The 14,555-nt window shown below is 50.6% G+C and overlaps 5 protein-coding genes across 6 annotated transcripts; 3 read left to right on the top strand and 2 right to left on the bottom strand.

Moving 5' to 3' along the window:
• Positions 1–13: 13 nt before the first annotated feature.
• On the top strand, positions 14–1,313 carry LOC128265139 (uncharacterized). The gene has a single exon (XM_053000964.1). It carries the CDS (start codon positions 191–193, stop codon positions 1,061–1,063), a length of 873 nt encoding a protein of 290 aa, XP_052856924.1. The 5' UTR covers positions 14–190; the 3' UTR covers positions 1,064–1,313.
• LOC128265137 (uncharacterized) lies at positions 1,309–3,909 on the bottom strand. The gene has a single exon (XM_053000962.1). It carries the CDS (start codon positions 3,822–3,824, stop codon positions 1,518–1,520), a length of 2,307 nt encoding a protein of 768 aa, XP_052856922.1. The 5' UTR covers positions 3,825–3,909; the 3' UTR covers positions 1,309–1,517.
• Positions 3,910–4,315: 406 nt separating this feature from the next.
• LOC128265138 (solute carrier family 12 member 8) lies at positions 4,316–8,636 on the top strand. The gene is made up of 7 exons (XM_053000963.1): positions 4,316–5,189; positions 5,256–5,800; positions 5,886–6,087; positions 6,152–6,386; positions 6,459–7,034; positions 7,095–7,273; positions 7,347–8,636. Exons 1-7 carry the CDS (start codon positions 4,948–4,950, stop codon positions 7,504–7,506), a joined length of 2,139 nt encoding a protein of 712 aa, XP_052856923.1. The 5' UTR covers positions 4,316–4,947; the 3' UTR covers positions 7,507–8,636.
• An 805-nt stretch (positions 8,637–9,441) lies between these two features.
• Positions 9,442–14,529, top strand: LOC128265140 (poly(A) RNA polymerase, mitochondrial). Its single transcript, XM_053000965.1, has 3 exons — positions 9,442–9,702; positions 9,759–10,629; positions 13,407–14,529. Exons 1-3 carry the CDS (start codon positions 9,603–9,605, stop codon positions 14,278–14,280), a joined length of 1,845 nt encoding a protein of 614 aa, XP_052856925.1. The 5' UTR covers positions 9,442–9,602; the 3' UTR covers positions 14,281–14,529.
• Positions 10,994–12,864, bottom strand: LOC128265143 (tetraspanin-2A). Of its 2 annotated transcripts, none has more exons than XM_053000967.1 (2): positions 12,707–12,864; positions 10,994–11,855 (listed from the first exon to the last, which is right to left on the bottom strand). In XM_053000967.1, the coding sequence occupies exon 2, from the start codon at positions 11,842–11,844 to the stop codon at positions 11,110–11,112; it is 735 nt and encodes a 244-aa protein (XP_052856927.1). In that variant the 5' UTR covers positions 11,845–11,855; positions 12,707–12,864; the 3' UTR covers positions 10,994–11,109. The 2 variants fall into 2 exon arrangements, with proteins under 2 accessions (XP_052856927.1, XP_052856928.1); XM_053000968.1 differs by lacking the exon at positions 12,707–12,864 and adding an exon at positions 11,970–12,215.
• Positions 14,530–14,555: the final 26 nt, after the last annotated feature.

Below are 14,555 nucleotides of genomic sequence, written 5' to 3'. Positions count from 1 at the left end.
TGCGTTAACGTACATTTGTATTTTTTTTTTTTTTTATTTTAGCTGTCGAGCTTAACGGTTTTATTTCGCTGCGTATTTGGCATCTCTAGATCTATGTCCAATCGATACATGGCGCTCGTTCCCAGATTTAACGGTAAGCAGAAGGCATTCTGGGATCCTCCGTTAAAACAACCTCCGGAAGACTTTCGACATGGAACTGGGCGACTCCAAGCTGAAGGCGGTTCGCATACTGGGCCAGGGAACCTTCGGCCGGGTGTTCCTCTGCTATCAGCACGAGGGGCGCGGTCAGCCGGACCGGAGGGTGTGTGTCAAGCGGATCATCGTCCGGAACCCCAAAACCGAGCTGGGACTCATCAAGGAGGAGGTGTACATCATCTCGCAGCTGCGCCACCCGCACATCGTCGAGTTCCTGCGCTCCTTCAGCCACGCGGGCACGGTTAACATAGTGATGGAGTACGTGCCCAACGGCACCCTTAGGGAGGTTATCCGGCAGCTGCCGGGAACGGGAGGCCTCCATCCGGAGCGGCTGCTGCGCTACTTCCGCGACATGGTCGTGGGCCTGGAGTACCTGCACATCCGCTGCGTCATCCACCGGGACGTGAAGCCGGAGAACATGCTGCTCGACGCCAGCGACCGCGTCAAAATCGCCGACTTTGGGATCTCTAACGTGCATGCGCCCAGCACTCAGCTGCAGGCGGGCCTGGGCACGCCCATGTACATGGCCCCGGAGGCGATGTCCAGCCAGGGCAAGGTGGACTTCAAGTCGGACGTGTGGTCGCTGGGGCTGGTCCTCTACGAGCTGTGTCTCGGGCGCAGCCCCTTTGCCGCCCTGCTGGACCAAAAGGCCACTCTGGCCCAGTTGCACGCTGTAATCCAGGCGCTGGCCCGTCCCCGGCTCGACTGCATGCTCATCCGGAGACTCCACGACCCCGTGTGGGCAAACCTCTGCGAGCTCATGATCGTATACGAGCAGGAGTCCCGCATGTGTGTGCCGGATCTCTTTCTTGTGGACGCCAGGATCACGGCGGCGCTATACAAGCACTACTTCAACTACAGCTACTAGCGGAGAGAAGCCTTTGATCCTCCAGAGCTGCACGGGAAAACCTTGAAAACGTCATCTTAGTACTCTTAAAACTACCCTAGATTAAGCAATAAACTGTGTTCCTACAAAGGATTTCCCAAATTTAACAATTAACAATTAAATGTCAATAACATATCCTTTAATTTCTGGTCTCTGTCTCTAACTTCAAATGTAATTTTTGTACTTTTAAGCCTAGGCTAAATTAAGCAATAAAAAAAGATGTGAACTGTGATTTGTGGGTGTTTATGTTTCTACTAAAGGGTTTCTTAACTTTAGAAAATTATAGAGTAAGCAATAACATTGGTGTGTGATGACCAACCTTCAGGCTTCAAGCATCTGCTGTAGGATCCTTTTGTCTTCGCTCTAACCAAATGAGCCGCAGCAATTCGTTATAAACTTATCTTTTAATAATTTATGGTCTTAAACCTATAGAACACTAATGCTTCTGACCCCGCTGCTGCTGAATCTTTCGCTTAAGGCTCTTGACAAGGGCGTTCTGCTCCAGCTGCTGCTTGCTTCGCTTGGGGGCCACCGTCTCATCCCCGCGGACGCCGCCCTCGACTTGCTCCTGCCTGCGCTTCAGCTTCTCGCCAATGATCTGCTGCATGCCCTTCGTGGCCTTGTAGTGAGAGTGGGTGGGATCGATGTTGAACTCGTGTGACTTGTAGACGGCCCCAAACCGCGTATCGTTCAGGTCCACCTGGAAGTCGTCGTCCGGCTTTTCGGACTCCTGCGGCTTGTTCTTTGATTTCTTCAACTGCTGACGCCGCTTTCGCTTCGAACCTCCCAACGCCTGCTCCTCCTTTAGGATCTTGGACAAGCTGAAGTGTTGCTTTTCGTCGCGTCCTTCGCCATCGTTAAGCAGGAGTTCCAACTCCTTCTCCTGCTGCTGCGCCTCGGCGTTCTCCTCGTCATTGGCCTTTCCCCGCTTTTGCTTTTTCTTCTTGTCCTGCTTCGTCTTGGGCGGAGCATAGTCCCCATGGGCGAACTCCTCGGCGAAGTAGGCGTCGTTAAGATCAATGCCATCGGGCACCATGGAGGCATCACTGTCGTCGTCGGCATCTCCACCTCTGGCCTCGATCTGACGCTGGCGACGCTGCTCCTTGCGCTGCCTGTTCTTCTCGTTGCGCTTCTGCAAAACCTTCTCGATGGGCGTTAGGTCGGCCTGGGTTTCCGGCACTTGCTGCTCATCTTCCTGCTGCGGTTCCACGTTCCAGGTCATTTCCATTTCGTATTTTTGCTCCTTGGCCTGCTTTTCCTGCTCCAGGATGTCGGCCAGCAGGTTCTTGTAGGTGGCAATGCGTTCCTGCTTCGAGAGCTTCTTGGGCTTCTCCTTCTTCGACTCTTCTTGCAGCTCCAACTCCCGTTGAGCTGGCTGCTCTGCCGGAGGCTGGTCCTCCTCGGAGTCCTCCTCACTGCTGTAGGCCACTATCTGGCGCAACTCCTTGTCCGTGAGCTTGTCCACCTGACCGCTGGAGAGCTTGTCGCCCAGCTCTCGCCTGTCCAGCGCCGTTTCGTCCCAGGTAAGATCCACCTTGGCCTGCTGCAGCGCCGTGGTGGTGAACTGTCGCGGCTTATAGCTGCTGGCGTCCGGCAGCTCGTGGCATTCGTCCGAGGGCGTGTCCTCCTCGAACGAGGTGTCGTCTGGGATGAAGCGCAGGTCCACGCGGGTGGCTGAACTCTCGTACTCGATGCCGTCGCACTCCTGGTACACTTTGTCGGCCGTGGATATGGTGTCGCACTCTACAACGGCGTAGTAGTAGCGCAGGCGATTCAGCTGGTACTGGCGCAGCTTCTCCATGTGGTAGTCCTCGCCTTCCTCCGCATCGCTGTCCTGCTGGCGGACCAGCTCTTCGTCAGCGTCGGGGTCGTCCTCCGGCTCCATCTCTTTCCGCTCCACCAGCTCCTTGGGGCCGTGGACCTCCTCCTCGGCCATGCGTGCCTTGCCGAACTCCGAGGGGTAGATCTTCACGCTGAGGATGCTGCCGCCGGGCGGCAGGAAGGAGCTCAGCATGACCATCAAGTCCTCGGCTCGTATGCGGTCCCAGTCCATGTTGCAGACAGCCAGGCGGCGGGAGCTCTCCTCGGTGCTGCCGGCATCGTTGTCCAGTTCACCCCACACGTGGTCTATCTGCAGTTCCGGCCCCTCCTGCTCACCGTCCTCGCCCTCACTGTCCTCCTCGGAGGAGGAGTCTGTGAGCAGGCGGCCTTCTCCGCGGGCGTAGTCTACGTCCGGGTTGGTCAGTCGCTCGCGCAGGTTTTGGGGCACATCAAGACCATCGCTGTCCAGATCATCGTTGCCCTGCTCCTCCAAGTTGGCGATGGCCAGCTCCTCGGCCCGCTGTTCCTGCTGCTCCGCCTCCACATCAGAGTCAGCATCCTCCGTTTTGGCCACCTCTTTTGCCTGCTCCTCATCGCTGTCGCTTTCATTCTCGTCCAGTTCGTAGAACTTCCTCAGGTCCTCGGCATTGCTCTTGTTCACCGGGCGGCCGTACTTGTCCACAGTATACTTCACCTTGAACTTGTCGTCCGTGAACATGCCCTGGAAGCGCTTGTCGATCTTCACTTTGCGCTGCACCTTGGGAACACCACGGAACCGTGGATCGGCCAGCAGATGCTGGAAACGTGCATCCCGCCAGATTCCGCTCTCTGGATCGGTCGCGGTTTCCTTTGCGACCTGGCCCGCTCCCTTTCCCGCCGCCTTCTTGGCCACTTTTCCGGACTTGTCCTTCGTTTTGGCCATTTCGAAGGCAATTTATATGCGATGCAACAAAAAACTAAATGTCAACACGTGCGGCGCTCGGGAGGGTTATTAGAGGTGGACCTAAATCGATTCATTGGAAACATCGATGTTTTTTTGCGACTGTCGATGTTTTTGCCAGATCACAAAAATAAGATTATATTTTTGTATGCAAAATATTTTAAAATCAAATTGTTTTTATAAATGAGCCTGAAGACTGCGACCCATTGTTCTGTACTTCCGAAAAGTCCCAACCTCCGATCATGATTTATATTTAAGGATCCATGTAATCTGTAATGTAATAAAACTAAGAATTTTTTAAATAAGGCCGCTCTTATCTTAGCCTTCTCCAGCCCTGCGATAATCCGCCTATCGCTTATCGCTAAGTCCGCCTATCGCCTATCGAAAAGTCATCGATGACGACTTCTTGTAGTTTACCAATAAGCGAGTGTTTTTATTTAACTTTTTGCGCGCAGTTGCAACGATTTCGATAACGCATCGCACATCATATTCAGCTGTTCCAAATACAACTCTGCAAGACAAAATTACCCAACACTGAAAAAATACCACGACATTTACCATTTCTTTAAACACGAACCAACAAACTCATACCAAATTATAATTGAATATCTGGGAAAAATTAAGATTAGCATCTGAATTACCAACCAGTAACCAAATCAAGAGCTTGGCGATTTCCACGTTCGCGAGGGCGGCCAAATAACTCCACGGCACTTACGGGTGTTGCGGCAACTTAAACCACAAAAAAAAAAAAAACTTTTTGCGCATTTACCAAGCCAAGTTACCCACCTGCGACCACGGCGATGCCCGTCGTTTCTCACTCCAGCCGCCAGTGAGCCAAGTGGGCCGATCTCCAGGGTACACTCCACAGGCTGCCTGCGTGGATATGCTCGGGTTTGGATGTTTGGGTGCCGAAGTGGAATCTTAGCTCCAAAAAAAGAAACCAATAGCAATCAGTAAATTGCCGCGATTACGCCCGTGTAGTGGCCAGATAACCCGCCTCGTCGGCAGCAACAGCAACAACAATAGCACAACGCATCTACCGCTCCTCAGCGGCAACAACAACCACAACGATAAGTGAAGCAACGAGCGGTACGGGGAAAGCGGAATGGTGATGAGTAATAGCTCGGAAGCTAACGGGACCGGGGGCCGGCGTACCGTCGACTGGCAGAGATTCGGACTCGGAGGCGACGAGGATGGTGATGTGACGGTGGCCAGCTTCCGCCAGCGAACCAACAACAACACCGGCGGATTCGTGGACCTGGGCAACGAGTATACGTACGCGGCTGGTGGCCACCATGCATCCGGAGCCAATGAGATCTTTGCGGGCGAGCAGGGTGACAAGCCCTGGTGAGTAAATCTCATCGAGAAATCCCTTCTGGTCAGGATCCGAATCTGAAGTCGAATCCTCAACAGGTGGCGCTCCAACTTCTTCATCTCGCAGCCCGTGCTCTTTGGCACGTGGGACGGAGTGTTCACCTCCTGCCTGATTAACGTGTTCGGCGTGATCGTGTTCCTACGATCCGGATGGATCGTGGCCCAGGCAGGCATCCTCAACGCCGTGCTGATAATCTTCTGCACAGTGGTCATCGCCCTGGTCAGCGTGCTGTCGGCCATTGGGATCTGCGAAAGGTGCCGCGTGGAGAGCGGCGGGGTGTACTTCCTCATAGCCCACACCCTGGGCTCCCGCTTCGGTGGCGCCCTGGGACTGCTCTACTGCTTCGGCCAGGCGGTGGGATGCGCCCTCAACGTAATGGGATTCGGCGAATCGATGGCCGGACTCGTGGGGCTCGAGGGAAACAAGTGGGCCATCCGTGGCTTCGCCACTGCGGCTGTGCTCCTGCTGGGCTGCATCAACGTGGCCGGCGTCAAGTGGGTCATAAAGCTTCAGTTCATCCTGCTCATGATACTGCTTATCTCAGCGCTTGACTTCATGGTGGGCAGCTTCACCAGCGAGGAGAGTAAGTGTTGTGTTTTGGCCTAGTAGACAGATAGTGTTAGAATCATACGTTTTATAATTAACTACCATTTCATTTTCCTTTACAGGCGAGGGCTTTAACGGCTGGGTAAGCGGAAACTTTGTAGAGAACCTGTGGCCGAAGTATGACGATGGCTACTCCTGGTTCCGGGTGTTCGGCGTCTTCTTCCCCACCGTCACCGGCGTGCTCTCGGGCATCAATATGAGCGGCGACCTGCGCGCCCCCTCCACAGACATTCCCAACGGCACCCTGGCCGCCTTTGGCACGTCGTAAGACTTTCTCAGCCCAAAGAAATCCCTTGGCTGTGCCTAACGAGGTCTCATTACATTGCAGCACGTTTCTGTACCTGGTGTTCGTGCTGTTTTTGGGAGCCACCTGCCAGAGGGACATCCTGTACACGGACTACATGATCTCCGTCAAAGTGTCGGCCGCTCATTTTCTGCTCTTGGCGGGAATCTACGTATCTAGTATGTCGTCCTGCCTAGGCGCCATGTACGGCACCCCACGCGTCCTACAGAGCATTGCCAAGGAGAGCGTCATTCCGGGTATCGATATCCTGGGAAAGGGTGTAAGTAGCTTTAGCTATTAATTAGAAAAATAAACAGGAATACAAGCTGATTCCTTTTCCCTCCCTTTTCAGCGTGGTCCCAACAAAGTGCCTTTATACGCCATGGCCATCGTGGCCTTGGTCACGGTCACCTTCATTATCGTGGGCGACATTAACTTTCTAGCGCCCATCGTGACCATGCCCTTCCTGTTGACGTATGCCTGCATCGACTACGCCTACTTTGCCCTGGCCCAGACCTTCGACATCCAGGAGCAGCGCGAGGAGCGTTTCCGCATCCAGGCCTCGAGTCCCAGCTACGAGACGCGTCGCTACGGCAGTGTTTCGGACACTGGCAACGACCTGGACCTGCTCTTTCCGGATCGGGTGCGCCACAAGAACCTTCAGAGTCCACAGAACTCACCGCTGCACCAGACGGAGCCTCTGGAGTTCAACAACGAGGGGCCCAGCACATCGCACCAGGCGCAGGTTTTGAATTCCGAGGCGGACACCACACTGGCCGTGGAGCAGGCAGCCGGGCAGGGCGGCAGCGAGCAGGATCAGGAGCAGGATAACGAGGCCGAACCGATCGCGCCCATCCGCCCGCCCATCCACTCCAAGACGAAAAACTGGTACTCCGGCTACTGCAACCGGTGGGCCTCGCTGCTTGGCGTGAGTTTGCAACAGGCATTAAGCTTGCTTACTTGTACATATCTGCTTTTCTCCTTGTAGGCTTTCACTAAGCTGCTGGTAATGTTGCTGGTGAACTGGTACTATGCCCTCACCTGCTTCCTAGTGGTGTTCGTTGTGTGGTTCTATGTGGGCACGGCCAATCCGGCCGTGAAGCCAGGTCTCACTGCGGAGTTTAACTTCTTCGCCTGGCTAAAAAGCGTCATTTTCCGATGCTTCGGGTAAGTTTCGACTGCCACACTGACCAACACTGAGTGCCCATCTGAATGCCGTCTCCCTCTTTTTGGTGCACAGCAAACGAATAAATGAGTACGAACAGATCGTAGTGACGCCATCGTGCCCTGGTGTGGATCTCTCGCCCACGCAGCTCAACGAGCAGAACGAGGACTTCCGCCCGCGTCCCAACTACCATCATTCGTCCGTCATCGAGGGTCGCCTCATCGATGACATCTAGACCCCACTGAGCATCTGGGATCTGGATGGGTGGTCAAAGCATAGAGCGAATAGAACAGGGGGCGTGGCTGTGGAAAGCAATAGTCGACTGCATTTCTTTTACGCTAAACAGTACTAAGCTTAACTAAACTAGAGTGAAGTGATGTGAAAAGTGAAGCCAGCAAAGCAACCAAACTAAACTAAGCCCTATACTCTACATATTTATTCGCTATATATGTTTATGTGTCTGTAACAACGTGTTTAATGTATTGCTAGGAATAGCGACAGCTGCGGTCGCAATAGGAGCACTTCAAGTTCCATTTTATATAGATATTTCTTGTTTTAAACAGTTAAGAGTCTGTGTGAGACATTTTATCAGGATTTTTCCACTAGTGCATCTTAAATATGGTTGAGTTTTAATACAAATTGAGAACGTTATATATAAGATAAGAAAATTTTATTAGACTGTCTTGACAGATATGGGTTTTGACAGCTATTCAGTTTTGGAAATTGATCAATTTTAATTTTGTTCTTTTTTAAGAAAGGTAGAAAAGTGTCAAGAAACAGGGAATATGATTAAACAAAAAACATGTGAATTATTAGAGCTCTATAAAGCTATAGCTGTCAGGTTTTAATTTTGACCGCAGTTGTTCAGTCCGGTATTTAACACCAGCCCACCCACTCCCTCGCACACACCCAACACCGCACACAACTATTTAATTGTAATCTTAAGTTTCGCATACGTTCGATCTGTTTCTTGCTCGCGTACTTCTTTAAAGCCGATTTCTTCTTGATCGAGATCATATAAATTGTTGCTAAATGGATATGTTTCTGGTGTTTCCGCACACAAAACGCTTTTTAAGGAGACATATGTGATACTGAGATAATAAGAGAACCAATAATCGAAACCAGAAATCAAACTCGATGATTTGGCGCCATTGCATTTAAGACGAACACAAAAAAGCACAATGAAATTGTTACAGAACCCAAAAAACATGCCTAACACAACTCCTAACCAAAGCTGTACCCTGTAAAAGCATCTCGATGAACAATAACAATAACAGACTAAATTGATAATCCCGTAATCCGCGTACTCACTCGCCATAAGCATCCTGCAGATATAACCAATAAACGCACTCTATATACACTAAAGTGCGAATGTTTAATGAACCCATACAAAATGAAAAATCGTAGAAGCATAATCTTAATGGACCTCTAAGCAATATTGGCGAAGAAATTTATGGTCTGAAATCCGGGAATTGGCACATATTAAGCAAAACAGAAAACAAGATTTAAAATATAAGTCTAATTTTTATAAAAAAAAATTATTCTGAAAAATAGCCTTATTAACAAAAAATAAGGGGACTCCAAATTTTGTAATTTTTCTGTTTCTTGCTTTAAGCCTACAGTTTATTTTCCAATATTGCTTAGAAAGGACTATATCGTATATTTTACAGCTCGTAAATCGACCCACTTTAATATACACCCAATAAATGTATATATATCACACACATATATCCGATATATACACAAAATGTTGATTAAATGTAACCGACCCAGGAGCAGAAAGGAGATTATGTATATTTAGAAAATATACGCGATCGTATCCTCTTTTTTTACGTGTTTAGCCTAATTAATCCTTATTATATGGCAAATGTGCATCCCACGGAAAACCAGTATATAGTAACAGTAAAAATATAATAACTGAAGCGTAAAATAAAAAGTTTTATAAATCACGAATCATGAATGGTTGCAATTCAAATTAGGCGCCAAAGGGGAGAAATCGATAGGTTTTGAGGGCAGATAACTAGCTCAACCTAACCTTAAATGTGGAGCCCTCAGGAGATCGACTAAGTAGCCTTTTTAATCCCACAGAAAACTAGCATAAATAACCAATAAAAAAGTTTGAAAATCAGTAATGTTTTCGGTTGCGATTTAAATGTGGCGCCAAGGCGGAGCTATCGATAGGTTTTGAGGGCTGCATAACCGTTGTTTGTGGTCGATAACTGGCTCAGTATAACCTCAAAACTGGAGTCCACAAAGATTCGGTTAAGTTCCAGATTTTAGCCACACGAAGTGGGTGTCCAGGACTTGACCGGCCACCTCCACCCACCCGCCATGAACAGCCTTGTGCGACGCACCCAGCAGCTGAGCCTTTGGCGCACATATTGCGTAAAATACAGCGCTCCGGAGGCGTCGTCTCCCAGCCGGAATGCAGGTGAGTCGAACCTGGTGGAGATTCCTGCTGTTTCAAATGCAATTATGTGCCCCCAGGAAGGTCCAATTACGAGGAGTTCATTGGCCACCACCAGCGGCAGGCCCAGCGCAGCATTGTGGTCCAGGTGAGCTCCGAGAAGTCGTACGCGGAGTTGTATAACTACTGCAGCCGCTTCGGCTCAATCCTGGCTGCCCACCACTACTGTGTCCGCCAGGACGAGGCCCTGCACTACGTCCTGCTAGAATATGCTGCTCCGGACGAGGCGGCGGCGGCCATTGATGCCGGGGTGAGCAACGGCGAGCTGGCCGGAGTGCCCGTGCGATCACCCTTCCTTTGGTTCCGCGCGGCGGCCGCAGGAGGACGACGTGGCCCCAAGTTGGCTCCCAACCTCCAGCTGACCCCGCCCAACCTGCTCTCCCTCGACGGCACCCGGCAAATGGAGCAGGCCCATCTGTTGGCCATGATGCGCAGTGCGCCGGGCATCGAGGAGCAGGTGCAGCTCCTGCACGAGCACACACGACTGAACGAGCTGGGCATCCGCATGCGTTTCCTGGCCGCTCTGCAAGTGCAGCTGGCCATTGCCGGCATGTTCCCCGCCGCCCAGGCCCAGCCCTTTGGCTCCTCCGTGAACGGATTTGGCCGCATGGGCTGTGACCTGGACCTTATCCTGCGCTTCGACAACGACATGGGGGTCAGGAGCCCGCTGGAGGCGTCGGCGGAGCCCTCTCGGCTGGTCTACCACACCAAGGAGAACCTGAGCAACGGCCGTTCGCAGACCCAGCGACACATGGAGTGCTTCGGAGACATGCTCCATCTGTTCCTGCCGGGCGTTTGCCATGTGCGCCGCATCCTGCAGGCAAGGGTGCCTATAATCAAGTACCGGCACGAGCACCTGGACCTGGAGGTGGACCTGTCCATGAGCAACCTGTGAGTACCTATTCCCGTCTGTCCGTTGTGAAACAAAATGTTTATACCCGTTACTCATATAGGAAAAAGGTGTGTTGTAGTCATTGAAAAGTATGTAATAGGTAGAAGGTAACGTTTTCGACGAAATCACGGAATCTATTCTGGTCACGGAATCATTCCATTGCAAATCGCAAATGTCTGTCATGGCACGCTGAGACATGGTAGAGGCCAATGGCGCCACCTTAGACCCAATTGTTTTCTGGGGGGATGTTTATTTTGAATTTGGTTAGCTAAGCAACGGGTATCTAATAGTCGGGTCACTTGACTATAGCGTTCCTTTTTTGTTTCCGATCTCTATACGACTTCCCCATCCCTACAAAAATCATTTCCTTGTAGGGGTCGCAATCTTTATTGTACTTATTGTTCGAACTGGGTATGAATTCTTAGATCTATCGCAGGGTCGATTGTCGCTACTAACTAAGTTAACTAGGCTGGGCATTTTCAGCGGCGGTAGTTTTTGGCCTGCTCCTCCTCCTTCTTGACCGCCTGCACGAGGACGAAGCTCATCACGGCGCAGATAACGTTGAGCAGGCCGAGAGTCATGGCCAGGGCCACTATCCAGCTGGCCTTGCCCTCAAAGAACCAGGTCAGCTCGTCCACGCAGCCGTTGAAGAAGGCGTTGCCGCTGACGGTGTCGCGGCAGGAGCTCGGCAGTGGCTGTCGCAGGTCGAGGTAGTCCCACGGCCCGGTGGCCCCGCAGCAGCCGATGTTCTCCTGAATCATGGTCAGCACGTAGTTGGAGTAGGTGTACTCGGAGGTGGCCACAAAGCCGCGCAGCGACACATTCAGCAGCGGCTGCAGGCTGGAGTTTATGGTGCTGAACTGCATGAGAACCGCCGATCCGGCCACCGTGGCAATGAACCCGAACACCTGGGTGCCCACGAACACGAACAGGGCCAGGGTGTTCTCCATCAACGCACTCAGGCAGCCGAGGAAGCTGACCGCCATCATCACGATGCTGATGCCGATGAGGACGTAGACGCCGATGTAGAAGGACTGCGCCTCCAGGATGCGCAGCCAGTCGTTGAAGCCGGGCTCAGCCCTCAGCCAGACCGTCAGGGCAAACAGCGCCGTCGCTATCATCCATGCCACGATGTTGAAACAGAAAAGCGTGTACTTTACGCAGCCGATCTGCTTCTCCAGCTGTTCGTCTGAGGCGCCATAGCCGATACCCATGGTTTAGGAAGCTGAATAAATACAGAAGAAGAATAATCATTAAGGGATAATTTCCCATTTTATAGAGTTTTAACTTAAAGATAAACGGATACCCTCCCAAACCTGTTATGGTCAAATGATTTTACCGATAAAACAGCGTATAAAGAAACGAAGGTCAACGATATTTTCCATTCAATGGGGTTTCCTAACAAAGGACTCCTTATAACGATCAAAAACTGTTAGAGTCAAATGAATCTTGAAAACTCTTCATTAATAACTTTCTGATAAAAGTACATAATTGAATGGATTATTTACTATATGACAAAGTTTAAGCCAATACGATTATATCCGTTAACGCGAAATAAAGTAAACTAGGCAAGTCTTGGAGGTGATTACAGAGTGAACTCCAGCAACGCACTATACCATATATATCCTTTATTAACTTTTCATGACTCCTGCCTTGAGTCACATACCAAAAGCTCGAAATGGTCGCGTTTATTAATCACGATGTTGTATGGCATTTATGGTGCCTCTCTTGGTATCACTGTTGGCCCTATCGGAACAGTGTTTAGCAAATAGCGTTATCAGCCACGCACTATATGATTAATACGAACAATTGCAACACCCAACAATCCGAGAAAAGGGGAAAAGGCTTGATTTACGGAATGTTCCTATTGCCTTCATGGAACACTTTTGGAAAACTCTTAAGTGCATTTCTCAATTGAAAGAAGACTTATAAACCCTTTCAAATTGGAAAATATCTTCTATTTATGGTTTTCAAACCAAATCGCAACACTTTTTAGACAGCACTTTAAAAAATAGAGGTTCTCCTTAAATTATGTATGTAGCACTTTGAATTTCTATACACATTCACTATGATTACCCTTGTTTTTGTCGATTTTCAGGGGTCAGCTGAAAAATAGGTAGCTCAGTAGCGGGACCAGAACAGAGATCTGTTTGGTTCGTTCGTTAAAATAGTTTTGAACAGATACGGGGTGATGACAACATCCAATGCGTTGGGGCGTACAGTCGAGCAGTGAGAGCGGCCTTAGATAAGAAAGCTTCGCCAGCTCGATAAGATTAGATAGCGGCAGGTGGCGATTGCCAAACGCCATGTAAATACCATTACGCTCTCGCGTCGGAGCAGGTGAATCAGTACTCTCCCGCGGGCTAGACTTTCCTGGCGTGCCAATGGCCATGATTCACCCCTGATAAGCTCCCCGCTGCACTTACATCCGGCGAGTTCTCCGGCCTCCACTCACTGGATTTGCTCAATAACCGGGGCCCCACCCACTTTTGATTCGCCAATACCTTAATATTTTTATTGATATCCTTTTCTTAACAAAGACTGCATTTTGTTGTTTGCATATAAAACATTCGTTGTTCGTATTTCAAAATCCATAACATGGTCTCAATTATCTTGTATTGAAATAATGAAAAAGTGTTTATAGGCTAAGATACAAAGATATATTGGAACTAATCCGTTTCGTTTGTGAATTAATTATAATGCCCGGTGTTGACTAGTTTGCCTTCATTGCAATTTAGTTACACCTTATGGTTTAAAAACGGAATCCCTCTTCCAGCACTGGTTTCTACATGTCGGAGCTGCTGTACATGTTCGGCGAAATGGATCCGCGCGTGCGTCCGCTGACGTTTGGCATCCGGCGCTGGGCGCAGACCAGCGGCCTAACAAATCCCTCCCCCGGTCGCTGGATCAGCAACTTCTCGCTGACCTGCCTGGTCATGTTCTTCCTGCAGCAGTTGCGCCACCCCATCTTACCCACCATTGGAGCGCTGGCGAAGGCGGCGGAGCCGGGGGACTCGCGAGTGACCGAGGACGGGATCAGCTGCACCTTCGCCCGGGACATGGAGCGAGTGGGCTTCAAGAGTCGCAACCAGAGCACGTTAAGCGAACTGCTGCTTCAGTTCTTCGAGTTCTACTCGCAGTTCGACTTCCAAAACCGGGCCATCTCGCTGAACGAGGGCAGGGGTCTGTCCAAGCCGGACCACTCAGCCATGTACATTGTGAATCCGCTGGAGCAGCAGCTCAACGTGAGCAAGAATGTGAGCCTGGAGGAGTGCGAGCGGCTGCGCATTGAGGTGCGGAATGCTGCCTGGGTTCTAGAATCGGAGGTGGAGAGCGCCTCGCTTCCGGAGGGCGAAGGCGAACGCCAGGAGCTCTCCTGGGGCCTGCTGAACCTGTTCAAGCACCCCGAGAAGGCAGTCATCCGACCGAACATGTTTTTCAAGCCGCGCATGGTGGAGGTCAGCGATCTGTTCGAGGAGAAGGAGGCGGCGGGTCCAATGTCCACGTCAGCAATCACCTACAAGATCGGCTCTGTGCGGCAACAGGTGCAAAGCATCAAGGCAGCCACCCGCTCCGAACTGAAGCAGCTTCGTGGATCAGCGAGCTCTGCTTCGACGAACAGTCCCAAGAATCGGCGGAGCAGCAGGTGATGCTACTGAAACTGGCACTGCTCGTGTACATACGTAGAATTAACCACAAATCCACATCCAGTTGGCCTAACTGAATGTTGTTCATACTGTCAAACCTCCTGTTGTTAAGTAAGCTTAAGTCTAGAATCGCGCCAATGTATTTAAATCGATTTTTGTATGACGAATGACATCAAATTATCAAGCCAGTAAGAGATTTGTAAGCATTAGTTTGAAACAAGTCATAATGAGTCTAAGAGATTAATCGTTAATTGATTTTCTGAAAACACATTACTTTC

Source organism: Drosophila gunungcola, unplaced genomic scaffold (assembly GCF_025200985.1).
Source record: "Drosophila gunungcola strain Sukarami unplaced genomic scaffold, Dgunungcola_SK_2 000097F, whole genome shotgun sequence".
Lineage (NCBI taxonomy): Eukaryota > Metazoa > Arthropoda > Insecta > Diptera > Drosophilidae > Drosophila > Drosophila gunungcola.
The sequence above is the reverse complement of the archived record's forward strand: the minus strand, read 5'-3'. Positions and strand labels throughout refer to the sequence as shown.